Here is a 21,391-nt window from a genome sequence, read left to right as displayed (position 1 = left end):
TCCTTTTCGACTTGGTCATGTTCGGGTAGTTTTAAACTCGACTATAAAATTAGTAGTATTAATATTCAGGAATGTGGAAGATGATAAAAAATTAACTGTCACCGTTTAAAACCGCTGACAGATAAACGTTTCCACAAAGGAAGGAACCCAAACGAGTCAGTGGGACGTTTTCATCTGGAAATCAACATATCCATTCGCACTACGTTTCATAGAAAGTTGATCGTCACCATATGGTCGGGGCCATATATAAAAGAGTCGAAGTTTACGGCTCCTGATGGCGGCCATTTAATTTTGGGGTTTATAAATTACGTTCCAGAAGTCGGAGTTTGTTTGTTTTCGTTTCGGGAAAAGGGCGGAACACTACAACACTGACGGGACTTAGTTTTTTTTTTAAATATCCCTGGAATCTTTTATTGGCGAGGCAAAACATTGCAAATTGTAAACGATAAGCGTTCTAAAATTGAGCGGCGGTATCGATAAACTGAAATATGGACGGCGGCAATAAAAATGCTCTAAAACGAATGTTTAGACACATAAAATGGAACGTAAACACAGTTTACATTAGTAGTCAATAAAAGTCAAAAATGTAAACAAAAATATAAGTGTGCTGCATTTTTAGGGCGGACGCTCTCACTAATAAAGTGCACAGTTTTACTGTCTGTAAAGTGTACGGTGGTTTACGAGTTGCTCTGGAAAGGGTGACGAGTGATGCCAACACTGGTAAAGAGGAATTTTATTAACTGTTTACATAACGTTTTGATCGAACCGACTCGGTAACGTTTTGGCCCACTACCAGAACAGTGACTTGGTGGGTGTCTACCAATGTTGGCACGCCTCATTCCTAAACTACATCCAGAATAGTGAATATCCTTTTTGTTATAGTTTTATTAAAATATGACTAAAAGACTGAAAAAAATCATAGTCAGTAGTTTAATCAAAACCACAAGTTTTACTACTTTTGAGTTGTCGTGTAACAAAAGTTCACCATTAGCAACTGAATTAATTAATTTACTTAACAAGTTAGCCTTTTTTCTAGCGCCATACTATTTTGCTTTAAGCATTGAATTTAGATTGTTAATTAGGCCATTAAAACAAATGAGTAATTTGTCAGGACTGTCAATCACTGTAACTTTTAAAATTGTTGATTCCTAACTTATGCCCACAGGGTCTAGTTTGTGATTGGTAAAAAAATCACAAATCTCGAACAGTACTGCACGTGTGGATCAGTGCAGAATATGACTAAAGAAAATCTAACGTGTTCTCGCATAAGCTACGTATAAATAAATACACACATAGAAGCTTTTATATCTTGCAACACTTCGATAAATGTGTTGACTCGTGCTCGAATGGCACTTTCGCGAAGGTGACGAAAGGACGTATCATTGGCCGGAAAACGACCATAGACTTCCGAAATAAGCGGGGAATCGGTCTACTGGGAATTCGGGGTTTTATTAGTATCCAACAAGGATATTTATATAAATAAGTTATTGGATGTGTTCGCACGTGTGTAATTAACGTATTCAATAAAACAGCACGCAGTCTTTGGTAAAAACATTATATTGACATAGCTTTATACGAATCGAAAAATATAAACAAAAAAATTTACACAAAATACACGATAAGTACTAGTACCAAATAAAAACGAAAAATCACGCGCACTATATGAATTTTAAATTTTCCTTAGATTAATATACAACTACAAAAACCTGTTATTGCAGAAATTTACTCGTACAAAACTACCCAAACAAGTAGAATATGTGACTTAATTAATGAAACGTTTGGTAGTTGTGAACGACGATTACAATTTCCTGAAAATATATATTCTCTGAAACTATACAGATCTGTACAAGCTGCAAAGTTTTATTTTATACAAATGAGTTGATAAAATTAGTAAAAAAATGCACATAAATAAACTTAAGAGGTAATGTTGCTGAAATCAGGCACACACTCTCAAAGCCACATAAAACTGTGCTGAGGTTCTAAAACCTTACTGTTGTGCAGCACTTGATTTGTTGCTTCTTGTAATATCAATTATTATTACCGGCACTGCCGTATGTAATTAGTTAAATACGACAGTGCAATAATTAGTTATGAAACTGTAAATATTTACAGAAATAAAAACGAAAGACAAATAATTTGGCGTTAAACTCAGTAACGACTGTGATTCACTTGCAAACTAATCAGCATTTCTACTTCGTTTTAAACTTTTTTTTTTTTGGAAATCTTTCTTAAATATAATTGTTGATATTTCTAAAAAATCTGGAATATATAACTAGAAATTTCTACTAGGCAAATATCGAATATATGGACAACATGTCTGAAAAAAACTAATTTATAGAGCAACAATCTATTTTTACGGAACAGATTATGCACTTATTGAATCCATTATTCGATATTCATCCTCTCGGCCTAAATACGGACGAGATTTAAAGCTTTAAAGAAGTGTGGTTTTTGATTTAAAAATCCAAACTAAGTCACTGTTTTTTAAAGTAATATTTGGTTGTCCTTTTGAGGGTCCAGTGTGTTCTTAACAAAGTGACATAATTTAGATTTTAAAACCCAGTTGTACGCACATTTTATGTGCAGGTTTCTTATGTACTTAACGTATGTATTTAATAAATTAGATTAATATCTCTCTAACCGCAACAACAGCATACAAAACTCTCGCTCACTTGTCAACTGGTTACTCGTTTATATTTGCAAAATATACTTTAAAAAATTAAAATTCTATATAGTAACTTAAATACGACTTTTGCGGATGCAATATACAAATACTACTAAAGCTACACTCCAGTTCCTGGATTGCATCACTGCAAAAAAATACATTTTTAAGCACTACATAAAATTACTTTGGTTAAGGACCGGTACTTTCACCTCCGAATAAATTTATTCTTAGGATAATTTCACGGTTTCCATAGATATTATCGTTAGAATAAAGTTATTCTGAACTCAAAGTACTGGCGCTTCAAGTTAAGATGGCATCGCCAGTTGAATCAAAATCGGGCAACCCATTCCTAACCTGACATTATAAATAATATGACACTGTCACTGTCAAAGTCAATGTAAACAAACGGAGAAATGACAGCTGGAATGCTCGAAACTGTTTTCAAAACTGATCACCAGGGGGAGTATCTCTTATCTTGAAACGCCAATAGGAACGTAAAAAAGGACTTTCTCTATCAAAGAGATAAACTAAGGCCCGGATTACCCAGCTTTTTAGTCATAGTCGTAAACTTAATCTTTGTCCATAACGTTTATGACTATGACTATGACTAAGAATCTGGGTAAACGGTTACAACTACTAAACCAAACTTAAACTCTAAATATTATGTAAAACTAAACAAAACTTACCGGGTGGGTTTAGGGCCTGGATCCACGAGCCGCTTCTTCTAACGCTCGCACTTTAAGTTCGCGTTCGCGTTGCTGCCTAAAATGTGAGAACTGCATAAATAAAGACACCCTGTCCGGGCACAATATGATTAAATGCCATCAGGCATTATCCTAAAATTCACCCATTTTAACTAAACTAGGAACAAAAATAAATTCCTGAAAAAATAAAGTCAGCGTCAGATACTACCCTAGGAAAAAAACCCCGTAACAAAAAAAAAAACTAATTTGCCTTGTTTCAAAAAGGGGCCGCAACCAAGCCGCTAAAAACAAACACACAAAAGCGCGAACCACCCAACTTAATAAGCGTTTGGGAAACAAAGCGATTATTTTTATTCTGCTGATCTGCTACTTGTTGCAAACGGTGATGAATTTTCAATCTATGTAAAGCTTTAACTTGTATTGTAAAGAGTAATTTTAAAAACCAATCAGTCCAATATTAAAATAATTAAGTCTAAATTAAACCCTGGACGACCAGAGAATTAGTTCCACTGACAATTTACAACAAAAGTAAATATATAATTTTACTTTTGTCGGGCAACATTTTTATAATTGCAGAGTCATCGAGATCATCATCGTGTGCAAAAGCAAAAAGTAAAAACCCAGGACACCACAGGGAACACAAACAATGGGACAAAGAACGAAACGGACCTGAGATACTCCTCGTGTTGGGCAACGATGGAGGGATGAGGTGGAAATCGGTCCCGTTCGAGCAGCATCTGTCTTTGTAGCTGTTCGTGGGCAGCCGCCTGAACAAGAACAATCTCTTGTATTTTAAATTGCTTACCGGTAACTATCAATTAGACTAAGTAAAAAACTTCTCTTGTCTCTATTTTGGCTGCATCCGTAAAGCAGTTAAACAACAATGAAAGAAATAATACAGGTAGGTGGGTCATTAATTAATCTATTTTGTACGGAGATGAATTATTATGCCGTGTGTTAGAACCAATCTCTTGCTGTTAGGATAACAATGCAATCACGGTTGAATGTGGTTATTATGTTATCTGAGTTCGACCGTCTTATGCTGTACTCCAATTAAAGATAAAGTAAATGTCATTAGAACGTCCACAGTGGACAGTTATTTTTATTTTTTTTTTGATTTTTATAACGAACCAGACGGTGACAATAGCAAAATGTCTTCACTTTATAAAACAAACGAGTTTAAAGAATAACACTGAACTTTATACATGACCGTGCTATGAGATATTTTTAATAAGATTAAGTAAACAGTTCGAATAAATAAACAAAAACTTACATTTAAGTACGGCCAATTCATCCCCAAATACCCTATAGATCTCCCGTTTGTCCTCTCAAGCTTCAATAGAAAAAACTCAAAAAAATCAATAAACCCCCACGTTTTGTTACATCTTATCAATAGATATTTAACAATCAAAATCCTCTTCTCAATTTGTCGTTTGATTGCCATACGAATTTTGAATAAAAACTGTAGATTTGTGACTACGTTTTCTCCTAGAAAGTGAAAAACTCATACAACTCACTCTGAACCTACTTGGACCATAATTTTGTCAGGTCATTTTTGAATCCAATTGTGAAAATTTCAACTATTTATCAAATCAGAATGCAACTTGCACGTATATCTCAAAAAAGTACAAATATGGAGCATGTTTACAAAACTGAGCAATAGTTACATTAACTCACCATACCGAAAGTTTGTTGTTAGTGAGCTAAAAAATTATTATTCGTGCGTCACTGTAACTTAGATTATTGAAACTGCTCTCTTTTTGTAAATCAACTCTCAACTTACAAATTAACACAAATAAGTAAATAGTTACCTGATGTGCTAATTGCTCAGCGTACGGTCGTCCCAACAGGTCTGGATGATGTAAACCAAGAGGGCCGTCACGGCCGGGCATTAACCCAGGTCTTTGATAACCACCATTACCTGATGCTGCAAATATTCAAATAAATAATAAAAACTAGTTCTCTTAACCACGAAAAAAATACGATTTTTCACGTAGTTTTAATCACGAAGCTTACCAGGGAGAGGGAAACCGGCAGCAGCCGCAGCAGCAGCGGCCTCTTGCTGCGCTTGCTGCTGTTGTGGATGCAAATGAAGGTGTGTATGAGCGTGGGTGTGCGCGTGAGTATGCGCATGGTATTCTGGTGAAATGCCGGCCATCTGCAGCCGTACCTTTAACAACAAGACACAAAACGACTTGATAATATAGGACATTACTACATTTTCAGATAAATATCAGGGTGTACTGAATTTAATTTTGTAACATAATTTTAGAATCTTCATTTTAGTAAAATTAAAAAAAAAACTAATTAGTTGAGCGATCGTACGGCTAAATCGATCAATCTAGTTAAAAAAAGTGAGATCTTTTCTTGTGAGTTTTTCAACACATCATTCATTAAAGACAGCTTTTGAATTATTAAAAAATACTTCAAAATCGAGGTACGTTTTCAAATGAAAACTTCAAAATAAGATTCTTACCATGGGATCGGTGGCTAAAGCTAACCGTTCAGCCGCTTCGAGTTGGGCAGCGGCATGAGCTTGATGATGAGGGTGGCCCGGAGGACCACCTGGTCCACCGGGTGCTCCTGGTGGAGGTATACCCAACCTCTCCAACCTGGAACAGTATCAATTCAACTCACAATATACTATGAATATTCAAAACTGGGGTAAAACCCGGTGATATTAACATAATTAAGCATACCTTTCCCTTTCTAGTTGGGATAGTTGAGCAGCACTGCCACCAGGATAGAGAGCGAAGTGATGAGGCAGTAAACCAGGTCCTCCAGGAGGGCCGGCCAAACCGGCCGCCGCATACCGCCTCTGAATTTCCAACCAATGAGGATCAACGGTATTTGGAGGGCGCATTCCCGACTTCATAATCTCCTCTTTCAATCTGCAATCAGTGAGTGACAAATACAAATTAATTCAGTTACGTTAAACAACATTACCTATCATTCAACTCTCTTTCTCTCAATTCTCGAATCTCTCTTTCTCGCTTTTCCCTCTCCAGATGTTCGAGTTCTAATCTTTCTCTTGCACCAGGAGCATACATACTGCTCAGTTGGTATTGCAACATCGGATCCATCACAGACGGTGGTAACAACGACCTAAGTTTGCACAATAAAAATTTGCACTTTCAAGTGTGATTCCCTAAAATTACCGGGGCATATGTCCAGGACTGAAACCGCCGTGAGGTCGAGCGTATTCAGAAAGCTGTCTTAAAGCCGGCGTGTCCGTAAAACCGGGTCTAGGGAAGCGTTCATAAGGCGCCGAAATACTTTCCAGCGGTCCCCTAAAAGCAAATGTGCTGTGCCAATTGCAATACGAGCCGAAATAAAACGCTGAAATCCAACCTGGAAGGAGGCTTTACGTCCGGTTTGTCCGGAGTTTGTATTTTCCTCGCCTGGACCTGTTGAGCTCTCTCTCTTTCTTCTCTTTCTCTCTCCGCTTGTTTTCGCAATCTAAAATAATAATTTATCGAATAAATATAATAATAGTTTTACTAATTTATTTCACTGACCTTTCTTCGCGTTTTCTAGCGAGTTTCGAATCAGGCACCGGCTTGAAGGTTAGATCTGTTCGAGTACACGAATTATGATCACCCCGATTCCAATGTCTCAAGAAAATAGCCGACTGACTGCGGTGACACTCGGTATCTTCTATTCGAGGCTCTGGCGAGGGACCCCTGTAAAAAACCATTGTTAACCATCACTTTTCCTCCGTAAAACAGAGACACGCAATATTAAATTTTCTTTGATCTAGAAGGCACAGAAGCCAATTTGCAAGAATAACAAACCTTTCAGGTTCTCTGCCTTCTAAGATCCTAGCACTGCTGAAAGAAAAATAAAAGATGCTAGAAATTAATTTTCGGTTCTAAATTATGGGAAAATACAAAATTATTTAGCTAGAAACCCACCTGGGTGGACCAGCCGGACTGTTTTGGCTGTCATCTTCGGGAGAACCTTCATGATCGGGCTCTATTTTCACTATGTCGTCCGCCGAGCCTTTCGAAGGTGGGTTCATCGGTGATGTACTAGGCGGATGCATAGAGTTTTGCATTTGCTGCTACAAGAACAGAATACATATAATTTGCAGTGACAGAATGGGAAAAAAAGTAAATATTACTTGTTGCTGCTGTAAGTTTGCGGCAGCTTGGGCTGCGTGGGCTCTTAAAGCTTCTAATGAACTTCCAATAGATCCTGAACCCCCAATAGATGGCGGTCCTAAAATAACAATTTTACATTAATTAAAAAAAGTAAAAAAAAAACTAATTTGCGTGACTTACCAAGTCCGGCCGGGTGATGTCCCATATTCGGCGGCTGTATCATAAGGTGATGTGGATTGGCCTGAGGTGGTGGTGGCCCCACCGTCTTCAATCGCATTAAAGATGGCGACATTCGATCGTGATGCGTGTGAGTGTGATGGTGCGTGTGTTGACTATTGCCGCTTGACGACGTGGACGAGCTAGTTTGTTGTATCGTCGTTTGACTGTGACCAGAAGGCGAGCCCGAACGAGAAGGCAATGTCTTTTGGTTCACTTTATGTTGCACTTGGTGACTCGAACTCGTCGAAGTGCTGTGCGATATTGTGATGCTGCTGTGGCTGCCACCGCCATAGGGTTGTTTTTCCACGCTGGCGTGGATGGAACTACATACAAGGAAATTAAGTTTCAACACAGTTGAGTGTCTCTGAGAAGTAATTTAATTGATTTATTTGGCCTTAAGTAACTTGAATTAGAAAGCGTACTAATTTTGGGAAAAACTAAGACTTTTCTTTTTACCTATTGTGTGATGTGCTTTGGTGATGTGTCAACGTCATCTCATGGCTCTGGTGTCGCTCCCCGCCATGTTCGTCAGGTTCACGCATTTCTCTTTTCGTAGTCAGGGTACTGCTGGTACTATGCTGAGAGGACATCACAGTAGCGCTGACCTATAATATTATAAACAAAAAAATTACTTTTATATTATTCACTCCCTTAGATAAACTGCAAGCTCTATTTCTTGTTCCAGATAAATTACGTACCGTATCGATACTCTTTGGTGGTCCAGCCATCTCCACTCTCGACGTAGGTGGAGGAATGGCATGGGGCTGAGGAACTGGATAAGGATAAGGATAAGCTCCGAACGGATACGGCGGATACCCTGGATGACCATGAAACTGCAATTAAACAAGTTTGAATGTAATTGTAATGTTTAGTACCAATACCATCATGTGAAAACTTACATGTAGAAACGGTGGATGCATCAAATGCGGCGGGGGCATCGACCCAGGATAAGAGGCATGCGGTTGGGCCGGGTGCGGCGCTGGCAACGACACAGCAGAATGTGATGGAGTGGCACTGCCGCCAATACTACCCGTGCTACTTCCAGGACTGATCAAGTTGATTGCCGAGTGTGGCGACGAAGGAGGTTGCCTCAAAGGAGGCGTTTGTGAAATTACTTGAGGAGTGGGCGTACTGCTCGTTTTCGGTGTTAAGCACTTTTCGCTGCCCCCAGATTGAGCTGGGCTCGCCCTACTCGTTGCGGGTCCGCCAAACTCTAGCTGCTCTTTCTTTATGCCGTCCAACGTGGGTCCGGAAGGTGGACGTTCTGAGGAACTTCGTTCTGGGGTTCGAGGAGCTTGTGGCGGCGGTAAATAACCTGGAACCTAAACACAAACCGATATTGAGTACATTTACGTAAACAGTATAATAAATTATACATTTTATCTGATGATTTTAAAAGTTACTGTTCGATCTTTGTCAACGGCATTTTATAATATATAATAATATATTTTAAATCAGGGTACCTTAAATTACTTATACTTTTGTCACATTACCTCAATAATAGTATTAGCACAAACCATCCACATACACAAATCACTCATACAACTAGAACTAGCTGAAAACAATTATTTTAGAAGGCCGACACGCATAAATCACAAAACAAGCTGGGTAAGGTAATATTTACAATCGACTCGGGCGACTTTATTACTCATAAATTGCATTGACGACCATCAAAAAACTTGCCTTACTGTAGGAATAAAACAATCGGGGCGTCAAACTTGTACACGGTATGAAAACTTAACGTTTACCTTGACATCCTTGAGACTCTGCAGCGGATCGGACAAGTGAGTGGGCGGAGGGGGTACAAACCCGGCCGAGCTGGGCGGCAGCCCTTGCGAAGTGGGCGGCAAGCTGGCATAACCGCTGGCAAAGCTGACTGAGGGCGTACTTACGGGGGAATCGGGGATTTCTTGTTTAATTTTCAAATTTTGAGGTTCACTCTGTAACCAATGTTTCTAAATCAATAAATGTGCTTTTAATTCAATGAGTTCATAGGAAATTATTATTTTAAGGAATACTTCAGAAAAAACAGTAACAATTCTACTTACTAGTACCTGCTGAGTGAGTTACCAGTTTTTCTTTATAATAAATCAAATACATTAATATATACTAACGTATATAGACGTGCCTAGCCTGTACTGCAAGTTTCAGCAAAGATAAGTCACATGCAAAATGACACTTCCCACAGTTGTTGCCCCTCTTAAATTTTGGACCGTGTAAGAGAGATAAAATATAACATTGTTGCCTACCTATAGTTTTTTTGTCTTTTTCTCTAACTACGTAATAGATCATGATTTCTCAGGTTTCATCAAATTTTACGTAAAGACGTGGCAATGTTGCAAAGTTTTGCAGCCCTATTAATATACGCACTGCGCTTGCTCCACCCATCCTTTATTTCTAGTAAATCGTAGTAACTCCGGAAGGGGTCTAGCAAACGCGATTTCCCGCAGCGTGCACCCCACTCCTATTTTTTTCATTAATAACTTCGGTCTGATGGCGATAGAATGTGAGCTAATGATGGCAAAGAGATTTTTGCGTTTTATGAATGACTAGGCAGGTCTATATACGTTAGTATATATTAATGTCTTTGTAATAAATTACCTAACTAGGGCTTCATACCTGTTGTTGTAAATGTTGCGATTGAGGGGGTTTATCCAAAGACCGAGGCGAGTGAGGTCGACCATAAGGCTGCATAAATCCGTAGTGAGTTAAAGAAGGTGGCGGTTGCGAACCACCAATAGTGACCAAGTTACTGGACTGCATGGGAATTGGGGGCTGACCGATCGGACCTGCTGCACTGACCATCGGAGGCAGTTCCGACCGTTCTAACCGGTCAGGACGGTCTAACCTCTCAGGTCTATCCAGCTTCTCTTGGCGAACCTTCTCTTCCTGAAATTTTAATACAAACTTTAGGAAACTTTGGTACTGAAACTTGTTTATTGGTTTTTTACCTCAGCAGATCTCGACGATTGAGTTGCAGGTAGATGCTGCGAAATGCCAACGCTCTGTGAAATGTTGAGAGGCTGAATGGAACCGTAAGAGATTTGATCGCCTCGATTCTGACTGGTTAGTTCCATTGGCTCCTCGCGCGGTTCAATCTTAATCACTGCACCTGAACTCGAACTCGGCGACTCTCTAAACAATACAAAAAAGTCGCATATCCAATAGCTATTTTTATTAATTTACTACTAACCTAGGCGGTTCTCTACCCTGGTAACCGAAAGGTTGATCTGTGGGCCGACCATCTTTTAGGTAGCTAGAGTGATTCATATTAACAATCTGTTCCTTATTATCTTTAAGGTTAAGTGCATGATTTGGTTGTAGATGATTTATTAAAGGTGGATCTTTCATCCCTAAGAATACACGTGTAAACGTTATAGCAATTGATTGCCATCTGGTAAAACAATACTTACCAAAACTGATGCTCTCTTTAAGATTCATATTCGAATGCATATACAACGGACTGTCTTTATAATTGCCTAGGCTGTGATTGGAAGGCTGACTGCTGGAGTCTTCTTTAGAACTGATACTCAATAAAGAAGCGTCATTACTAGAATCCAACTCCTCCTTAATTACAGGTTTATCCACGGTAACCTTAGGAACGCCCAACTCAGTTTTGAACGTAGGTTTCTGATCAGATAACTGCAAGCTAGGAGGAGGTGAATGCTCAATCAAAGGCTCGTCTCGTCTCGACTCGTCTTTGACATCCTCTTTTTTCAATTGCAGTACTTCTGGTTTAATAATTGGCTCTTTTTTAATTTCTTCTTGTTGGAAGGGTATCGATGCGGGGTTAAATTTAAGATTTTCTTTTACGTCCGTAGCGTTGTCCAAACTCCTGCTAAGCAGAATTATTTTGTTAAAATTGTTAAAAACACGTCTGTAGTGGCATATACCTTTTGATAAGGTTCTTCCTTTCGTTGAGGTCTTCTGGCAAACGAATTGATACGTTAAGCGGCATTGGTTCACTAGTTGTAGCAGTTTGAGTTTTACTCGAAGTTATTACCGGAACTGTGCTCGCTAAAGGAGCCGTTTTGATTTCAGGCTCTTCAGTTTTAGTTACAGGCTTAACTAGGTTTGATTCCTAAAAAATGATGATCATTGCAACTGTTTTCTCTAGACTTTTATAGTTCTCACCTGTGTTACACCGCTACTACTACTGCAAGAGTTGCTACTAACAATAGTACTAACTGATGTGGTAGATATGGAACTTAAACTAGAACCGCCACTGACGGTAGGGGGATTAGTGGCATCGGCACTGTTACTGTTGTCCTGGCTTGTGTCCGTATTTTCTACGTCTTCGTTCACCGATCCGGAATCAGAAATAACACTAGCCGGACTATCAGCTCGTTCACGTTTTTTCTTAAAAACGCTTGCAGTTTCTTTGTCATCCTGATCGGTATCGTCAGTTTTATCCTGCTGTATTTCAGTTTCATGTTTAAAATATGTTTTTATTACTTTTGATATTTCGCACTTTATTGCGCAAAACTAAAATAAAGTAGTCAATCACCTGAACTCTTTTTCTGCTCTTGATAGGAGTGTCAGATTTGTCATTCTTTCCCTTTTTATTCTTTCCTGGTGTCCCAGGTCCATTGTTTGTATTTCCAGCCTTATCACTGCCACTACCGCCTTGTTTCACGGGCGTTTTAGGTTCCGGAGTTTCTGCAACATTAACAAGTTTAAAAAATCAAAGATGTACATGGATATAAAGAACGAACCACGTTTTCCCCGAGTTTTATTGCTTGAAGGTTGATCTTTGTTTCCTTTATTTCTGGTGCGCATACGCTGCGGGCTTTCTTCCGGACCTTCTAATACCGGAAAAGAACGGTTTAAAAATTATCTCACAATAGAATAAATACTATCACCTGCAGGAGGCGTATTAGCGGCAGCAGCCGGAGCTGTGAGTGGCGGTAGCTCGTTGGTTTTTCTCCAATAGGCCCTACAGTCCCAGCACAAGATTTGTTTATCTTTTCCTCCAGGTTGCCAATCTTTGGAACCTAAGTTTTTTGGTAAATTGGAACAAGGTCGTAACACATTGTAAAAGAGGAACATACTGGTGGTGAAACAGTGTGAACAACGATACTGCGCGTCTCGACTATCACTGTCTTCCTCGCTCTCGTTGTCATCTTCTGTCACGGAACTGGTTTCGTCCGGTTTCTTTTCACCGGGCTGCGGTGAAGGCCTATTTTCGGTTGACTCTGGTGCTGGAGTAGCGGCACCACTAGTACGACCTAAACCATTTTCGGAATTAAAATCCATGATCATTGAAAAGTGAGTTCTATTTTTACAATTTTGATAGTACAGAGAAAACTTTTGGTATGTTTCATTTGTTTTGTTGGATAGTTTGTCAGTATACTTTAATTTATAATAAACTTGTATCTCCTGACAAGAATTAAACACTATATCTGTTTTTGACCCCAACTCGATCGGCAATTGCAGAAGCTAAGAACTACAATGTCTTCAACAAATTTTGATATAAAGGTTTCTTCTGAACGTCCCAATAAAAAATGTTGCTAGAAAAGATGTACAGGTATGATAATATTAGAAATATAACATAAGTCTTACAAAGAAACTAATAAAAGCAACAAAAATATAATAATAGGAACAATTTTTAGAAAAGAATTTTCAAAATTGGTTATTGTGTGACCAACTGCCACATGTCATTTATGAAGTTTGCCATCTTTGTCTAACTCATGAACTTCTAATGATTATTACATTCAAATTTCCATACCTGTATAGATTAGATACAATGTATTTTTTCCTTTTAAATTATTAATCAAACTCAAAAAATGTATGACAATTCTTATAGTTCCTAACAACAATTTCTCAACAAAAAAATAAATCAGCAAAAATTGAAATATACATTAGAGTTTGTGTTTTAACGTCAACTAATGCAAATGTCGCAAGCTGCAAGTAGAAATTTGAATATCACAAATTTGCAATAATTGACAAAAAAGTCACAATCAAACGAACACACGTCTGAGATCTAAAACCGCAAGATGCACTACAAAAATATACAGGTCACTACACAAATACTAACTGCCATACTGGAAAACTGAAAAGAAAATCGTGAAGTTGTGGCCCTGTATATTTTGTAGAGGTGGCCTAAAAAGTTTATGATTGAATTAAATAAAAACAGTTTTTTTTTTATTAGAAGGTAGATTCTCTCTTACAAAACGACACTGTTTCTGGTCTTTGCAATGCTCATATTTTAAAGTGTTGTTAACTAGTTTAAGGTGGGTTAGGACCATTACGAATTGCTACCAAATCATGCAGTTAGGATTTATTTACATTGGGTCATAAAATGCGGTTAGTTTTATAAAAGAGAATTAACGTCAGGTGAACAGTACAAGGAAACTAAAACTGATACTGATGAAATCTGTCCATGGAGGTTGCAGTGAGTTTTACATTGAAATTGATTAAACAGTAGCACACCTCCAACCGTCAGATAGTAAAAATTAATATGAGCATTTCGGTAGGCCACCTCTAACTCGGATAACCACAACTTACCTGCCGTCGTACCTCCTCGACTATTTCTAGTATTCCGAATCCTTCTTAAAGAACCTTGTCTGCGTCTTCTATGAGGCCGATTGTTGTTAGCTCCTGGTGTTTTCTTCCACAGATAGTAAAACTCGACCAATTCGGGCTGGTTACCACAAACATAAATATAAAAACTTCCCTCTATAAAACCACTTACAGTATCTCTGTGAGGCAACAAATCCTTCCGTATACGAAAGAAATTTTTGCCGAACTGCCTCAAACCTTTCACGAACCGCTTCGTTTCTTCCTCGCTCCATTTTTTGTCTATTCCTTTAGGGACTGGACATTTGACCAAAGCTTGCAAGGCTCTTCCAGGATCGTAACCAGAATCGTGAAGCTGTGCACGCCAAAAGTATTACAAAAACACGTTAATTCGGTGCAATCAGAGGAAATTTACCACGTCCAAAGCGTTAATGGTCGTATCATCTCTGGAGGCCGCGTTAGCCCCATCTTCTGGACAACCGCCGTCACACATCCCGGCAAACGCTGCCATGCTGCGAGCTGCTCGGAGATACATTAGTAGATCAGAGTCCATTGTCATTGCAGGCACCCATCTACAGTTAAGATTACAGGGTTCAATAATTTTCTTGATTTAACCATTACTAAAAGCCTTACCTTAGTTCTTCGCGAATATGAGTGTCTTCAGGGTCGGGTGATAACTGTTCCGGAGGAACTCCCGGTCTGTATTCCGGTAAACGTGCCTATTTAGAAATAAACTTAATCAATATAATTTTTAGTCACCCACTGCAACAGCTACTGACGAAAAACACAACATTGCAGAAACATAAAATAGACTTCCAACAATAAAAAATGCAATTATAGAACTGGCCTAGTATAGCTGTTTATTCCAATGTGCTGTTTTATAACTGACAACGCCCCTCATTTGTCCATAAAATTTCCTGATAAATGAAGAAAATGCATATTTTTAAAAGTGTATTTTTTGGTTCTGCTCTCACGCCCTACTTACTCCCGTTTACAGAATACTGAAATATAAAAACTTGACACGCAACAAATTCAATTTATCATTATAATCCTGGCCGATTAGTTACTAAAAAAAAAGCACCTCAGATATAAAAAATGTTAGTCAAAAAAAGTAACACTAAAACACTAATCTAACCTACAATAACACACTTTGTACTGTCCGAATGATATGTCCAGGTATGTTAGTTCGGCACAGACGCGTTCTTCCGGTTTTGCCACTACCATGCTTTCTGTCCGTTCCCGAGATACTCGTGCAAGTAAGGTCATGCCAATTGGAAATTTATATTTACAATACACCATCGCTTACAGTAAGAACCTTTTTGCGTTTTCTTTAGGTGATATTGGTCTATGTAACTTGGTTGTAATAAGATTAAATAAAGTTTTAGTTACCTTTTGTAGTACTTTGAACCCTTTCCCTGTTATTTAAAAATAATCACTTTTATTTTTATGCCAGTATCCATATTAAAATAAACATAAACGAATGGACTGATAGGCTAGCAAGAATAGCTGTCAGATGTACCACACCTCTTTCCTTAAATCGTCACTACCCAGACTCCTTTAATTTTTTATTTTTAAAATCAACGCTTATACTTCGCCAAGTGTCAAGAAAAATTTAGGTAAAACATAAATAACATCTACTGATAGTGTTTACAAAAACTTCAACAGCCACATGAATTCTAATCTTTGTTTGTCTGATTTAAAACTATTCAAGAAATCCTCTTAAACACCAAACTCCTTCCTTGACAGTTTTCTTGACACATGGTGGATGTATCCTGCACTAAGAATGCTGTGGACTAGACTTGGAGGTACTTACTGTAAGCGACCGAATTTACTACGACAATACCAATAATGATCATCGTCTAAAAAGAGCAAAGTCCAAAATAGTAGAATTTGGCGTTACCGTGTTTTGTTTCGATCGCATTGGTCAACGTACATAAATATCTTTTACCTGGTTGCCAGGACCCACCCTGATCTCGCCCTGGGTTTGTGCCATATTCTCGGCGAAAAGACGAAGAATTGATTGGTCAAAGTTCAGGTGGCTGGTTTACATATCCGCCCTGAAACAAAACCAAATATTTTTCAGCTATACAAAACAGAAAAAGCTAATTATTACATAATGGTGATAAGAAGAAAAAACAGCCATCAAAGCCGAAAAATAATCGTAAAAGGCCGTCATTAAAATACACACAGCAGCGTGTTTTAGTATCAATTAAGTTTTCGACATCACTCATTTTTACGAGGGCATCAACGTTAAATACGAACTCTACTATAAAACCGTAAAACTTATTTATTACCTTCATAAAATTAGAGAGAAAAAACATGACACAAATTGCGTGGCCATTACCAGCCGTAAAAATAATACAAAATACTATTTCCCAGTTTCGCAAAACATTCTCTAACTAGGCTACACTCTGCCGTTGACTGCTCTGTCTTGGGTTAAGCTGTTAGTTTTTGCATTCGCTCTCGTTAAAACCGGGGACTTACAAACTAATCTGTAATCATCTTCTAATCGTGGAAGCTTAACAATTTCTTCTCCAAGTTACTTAGCTAAGGCATTAATCAAGTCGAAGGACCAGCAAACATGACGTGTAATTAATCCACCTGACTGGTAGCTAATGAACTGACACGTCCAATGTAAACGCGGCTTAAACAGGAACAAAAACACACACCTTTAGTGCAGTGCAAAAACTGAACGATTATTTATGATAAACGAAGCGGAAAGTTTCAATAAGAACGTGTCTATTTGTAATTTAGCGGCGAACATTTTCAGTTAAATCACCTCACACGTCGTTCTCTCGTTTTAATCGCTACAAACAGGGCGTCGATTAATAATAATAAGTCCCGACCGAAAAACCTCCTCGCTTGCCAAACGTACCGACCTTTTACTTTAAGTCGAAACCTGCATTCGGAAGCCAATATAAAAATAATACCGCTAATCCCCGAGTAATCGTCAAAAAGCTCACAAACTTGATTAACGGCTTAAATGGGATTTCGGTAGAAAATTTGAAGGATTGCAGATCAAGTTTATAAATTTACAGAGGGATTAGGCGGCGCTTATCTACAATGCATACACAATACATAATAAACGATTTGCTGGAGGATTATCAATCGAGTTTTAGTACATGTTTGTTGTATTATTGTGTCAATCTTGTAATTTTGTGTCGTTAGAGTACTTTTCAGTAATATGATACTTATATTTGACAGTTCAGACAGATCAGAAAGTCTGACCGGTATCTGAACCAACTGTCAAATTACGTCATTTTGACGTCACATTCGCTCCATGGAGCGTCAAAACAAACGAGGTCTTTGTTGCAGCGTTGCCAACTTATTGGATTTTCCACAAAAACTGCTGGTTTCATGGCCAATTGCACCACAGTGTCAATATCTATAATTCTAATGTTCCAGACAAATCCCGGAACGAATCGATTTTAAATATACAAAGTAATCATTCCGACCTGTAAATATATGCATTAAAAGTCAGTGTGTTTGCCAATCTGATTACGGGCTTTTTAGAACCATCAATTTTATTTTTACGCTAATATGTACCATCCATTTTCATTTCGTTTGATGTCATAACGAATTATTGAGGCGGTATTAACTTTCTAATAGTGGAAGACTGGTGTTAAACGCAAAAACAAACCGTGGTGTGTTTGGGTTTGGTGTGAAAACAGTCTTTTTCAATTAGGAGTTGTCTTGGTTTTACTTTTTAACAGCTTATGAACTGTAAGAGTTGAGAATGGGTGTTGCGAGTGTAAATATGATTACTTTTGTCATCCTTCCAACCACCATGTTAAGTTTATTATTTTTTAGGTAAAGAATCATCTGGTAGAACTATTTTCATTGATATGGCATTTGAAAACCGTTGACGTGCTGTTAAATCTCGATTCTATTGTAGAGGCACGCCCTCCGTCATAATTCGTCACCCAAAAACCGCATTTAACAGCCGCCCTCTTGTCAGAAACAAGGGACTCATCGTAAATAACCCATAAAGTGTGACTTATTCTGTCTTTACCGTCCCAAATCAATAGTCGGGACCTCGAGCCAGAGGAAGAGAGCGGCCAAAATAAACATTTCCCGGCGATTATCGCGCACTCTCCACTCCATTGTCATGTAAATGGTTTAGTGATCTGTATTCAGTGCAGGCGGCACATGTAAATAGGCAAAGAGGGGGCCCAAATGTTTCTTTTTTTAGATTGCTCTCCCTCTGGATTGTTTTCGACCCGTCAATAGGGGCCAATCTGATAAACTAATTATAACATCAGGTTTCATCATTTTTTGTTTGACATTAATCAGTAGCAATAAGTAACTTGGTCTTGTGGGAGCAACCCTTTAAGTGATCCAACTGTAAAAATTGGGAATTTCATTAGATTGTTTTGTTAGTGTAAGCATTTATCCTGTATAAGAAGGTATTTGGTATATGATGTATTGTATAAATGTCATGAATGACAAGCAACAGATGACGGTAGATAGACAATGGGGGGGAGTGATCAGAGTGTTCTGACTTTTTTGGGAAAAAGTATGTTTTTTTTATTTATCTGGTGCTTTTTGCCCTTTATTGGAAAAAACTAATTAAAATTTATGAAAAATACCACTAGTGTTATTAACCGTTGGCCATTCACATGTTTATAGCTGTAAGTTTAAGTTTCAATTTTGAGTGATATTGTAGTTTTTAGTGTACAAAACTTTTGTTTTCTTTCCTATTTGATAAACTACTTGGAGAAATCAAAATAATGTTCCTCTCACCTCTCACTGTTTCTGTTTTGCCCAAGTTGTTGGCGGTGGAATTGTTGGGTATCTTATGACCTATTTTGAATTACAAATAAACAAACAGTAAGGTAAATTAAATGTCTTCCTAGAAATAAATACTTAATTGTTCTGTCTTCAAACCCCACCCAAGGCGTTTTAAAAGCCCTTAACAAAAAAGACACCCTTAGGGAGCCCCTGATAAACCACCAATTTTTTCAAAAAAAGAACTTTGCATTTAAAAGTAGGTTAGTGGGGGGTTATACAAGAATTTCAAAATTTTGCATAAGAATCCTATATGATAAAAAGAAAGAACTATTGCAAAACAATGTTCTAGATAGAGCTAAAATTTGTCAAAACGTCATGTGACCCTTTATTAAGAAATTTGATTAAACTCTTGTGACCAACTGTCAAATGACATTACAGCCCGGTTATCTCTCTCTCTTTATCTAGAGCATTTATGTGAAATAGTTCTCTCTTATCATGTATAATTTTGAAATTTCTATACCTGATCTATGAAAGCTACAATTCAAGACATATTGTCTTAAAAATATCCATTCTTTTTAAGATTTGTTTTTTCTTTTTTTCTGTGTGCCAAAATTAAAAATTATAAGGGATGCTAGGGTGATTCAGGTAAAAAAAAAAGGTAGAGAATTGTCAATTGTAGACTTGAGATTGATGTCATTACTTTAGAATACGATTTAGTCGCGAATTTTGAGCTGAAAACCGAAGAAAAACGCGGAAACGATAATACGGTTGACGAGTTATCGCGTGGTGAATTTGGTTTTTCTTCCCTGCTTGCTTTTTTTGGACAATACTTTGGCTGTGCCCTAATCCTAAACCAGTGCTGGCGTCAAATGAGAAGTTTTGGACGATCGGTTTGAGGTAAACAGGATAGGCCGAGATCTGAAGTACTACACACTGGTACACGACGATACCGACAGTGGGGCCAAAGAAAGCAGATGAGGAGAGGTCCGTCATTGTGACTGACACATACACTCTTTCAATTTAAACAGTGAACCTGAGCCTAAATTAACAATTTCAGAGACTGTAAGTAGTAGATAAGTTGTTTAATCTATTTAGGGATTGTTGGACAGGATGTAAATTTAATTACAGTAGTGATTATTGATTTCCAAACAGTCGCCTGTGTTAGAAATTAGATAGTAAATTAAGTTAGATTCGCGGTAGGAAATTATAGTTAGGTTTAGTTATTTCCCCTTGGAAAAATAACTTGGCATCCCTTTGGGTTATAAAGATCAGTTTTTTGTAAATTCTTTTTGATTTTCATTTTTCTTCAATTTAACTCAAATCAAAGAATGGATAAAAATCAAGAAAATCACTCTCGAGAAAGTTTAGATGATATAATTATGCGAATAGATAAAAGTCCAACGGTTCAGGAACGGAGACCTTCGGAACGACCTAGTCCCGAGAGTGATTTTCTTAACAATATAATCTAATAATTCAAAAAGCCTGTTTGTGTAAATTTCTTAATTACAATTCACAACAACATCATTCTTAATAGTTGACCTTAATGGCTTGTTAATCAACTATTAGATTAGGATAATTAATTAAGATTTTAAGGATTAAGTCTATGACATGTAGTAAAGCCAACCTGAAATTGATTTACCTATACAATGATTTTCCACTAAACACAGTTGTGCAGGATTAATATTAAGCCCTTGAATCAAGAAAATATTTTTTTTAGGTTTTTTGGATGCTAAAACTACTTGGAAGCCTTAAGGTCTCTTTCACCCTCATAGCAACTGAATATTAAAAAAGTCTTTGTGTTTCCTTTCTACAAAGCAGAAACAAGCCCTCTAAAATTAATTAAAACAATGTAATGTTCTGGGAAAGAAAGCCGAAGGGAAATGAAAAGGGTAATGAAACGGTGATTACTGGATGATTACCGTCGTAAACAATTTGACAAATTAACTGGCGCCCCTCCACACCAAAGGAAACACATCCACATACACTCTAATTAGACCTGCCAATTGTCCAATTAAGCTGTTTTTTCTTTACACTCACGCAAATTCCACTACAAACTTAAGTTGAAAAATAGGAAGAGGCCCAAAGTGCACACAAAAGACGTGTGCAAGAACTGAAATGCTAATTTTCAAGCTTCCATTAACTTAATGGACTCACCTTGGTTTGCTACATAATAAAATGCCCATATCCGCTGTGTTTCGGTATCGCCAATTGGGGGGCCACTGCGGACGAGACGTGGGGCCCGCTTTACATCCAATTTTGAACACAAATTTCGCGTTAATTTAGCCGAAATTCCGGAAAAATATTTTGAAAACACACCGTCCTGTTATCGATCTGAAGCGGCCATTTTACTCGATGCCCCTTCTACCTTCTACTCAACAGTCTCTCTCTATTTGCGGACAGTCTCTGTCTTTGTCGCACGCATGTTTTATATGAGAACGCCGTTTCATATG

At 37.8% G+C, this 21,391-nt stretch overlaps 1 protein-coding gene across 15 annotated transcripts; it reads right to left on the bottom strand.

The window, feature by feature from the left end:
• Positions 1–1,541: 1,541 nt before the first annotated feature.
• Gug (arginine-glutamic acid dipeptide repeats grunge) lies at positions 1,542–21,318 on the bottom strand. 15 transcript variants are annotated; one of them, XM_081975707.1, is made up of 36 exons: positions 21,096–21,318; positions 16,144–16,267; positions 14,844–14,929; positions 14,626–14,782; positions 14,386–14,565; positions 14,199–14,334; positions 12,743–12,919; positions 12,554–12,685; positions 12,407–12,496; positions 12,199–12,350; positions 11,826–12,107; positions 11,585–11,772; positions 11,105–11,529; positions 10,885–11,044; positions 10,643–10,826; positions 10,311–10,580; positions 9,440–9,631; positions 8,591–9,013; positions 8,390–8,524; positions 8,148–8,296; positions 7,653–8,014; positions 7,493–7,590; positions 7,284–7,432; positions 7,164–7,199; positions 6,888–7,052; positions 6,721–6,828; positions 6,528–6,674; positions 6,316–6,474; positions 6,069–6,260; positions 5,848–5,981; positions 5,386–5,547; positions 5,181–5,296; positions 4,643–4,717; positions 4,039–4,136; positions 3,352–3,427; positions 1,542–2,810 (listed from the first exon to the last, which is right to left on the bottom strand). In XM_081975707.1, the coding sequence occupies exons 2-35, from the start codon at positions 16,201–16,203 to the stop codon at positions 3,361–3,363; spliced, it is 5,646 nt and encodes a 1,881-aa protein (XP_081831833.1). In that variant the 5' UTR covers positions 16,204–16,267; positions 21,096–21,318; the 3' UTR covers positions 1,542–2,810; positions 3,352–3,360. The 15 variants fall into 15 exon arrangements, with proteins under 15 accessions (XP_081831833.1, XP_081831834.1, XP_081831835.1 ...); XM_081975708.1 differs by having other exon boundaries at positions 7,164–7,196; XM_081975709.1 differs by having other exon boundaries at positions 7,284–7,429.
• Positions 21,319–21,391: the final 73 nt, after the last annotated feature.

Source organism: Ips typographus, linkage group LG3, assembly GCF_016097725.1.
Source record: "Ips typographus isolate SLU linkage group LG3, UJ_Ityp_2.0, whole genome shotgun sequence".
Classification (NCBI taxonomy): domain Eukaryota; kingdom Metazoa; phylum Arthropoda; class Insecta; order Coleoptera; family Curculionidae; genus Ips; species Ips typographus.
Note: the sequence above shows the minus strand (reverse complement) of the source record. Positions and strands in the feature narration are given on the sequence as shown.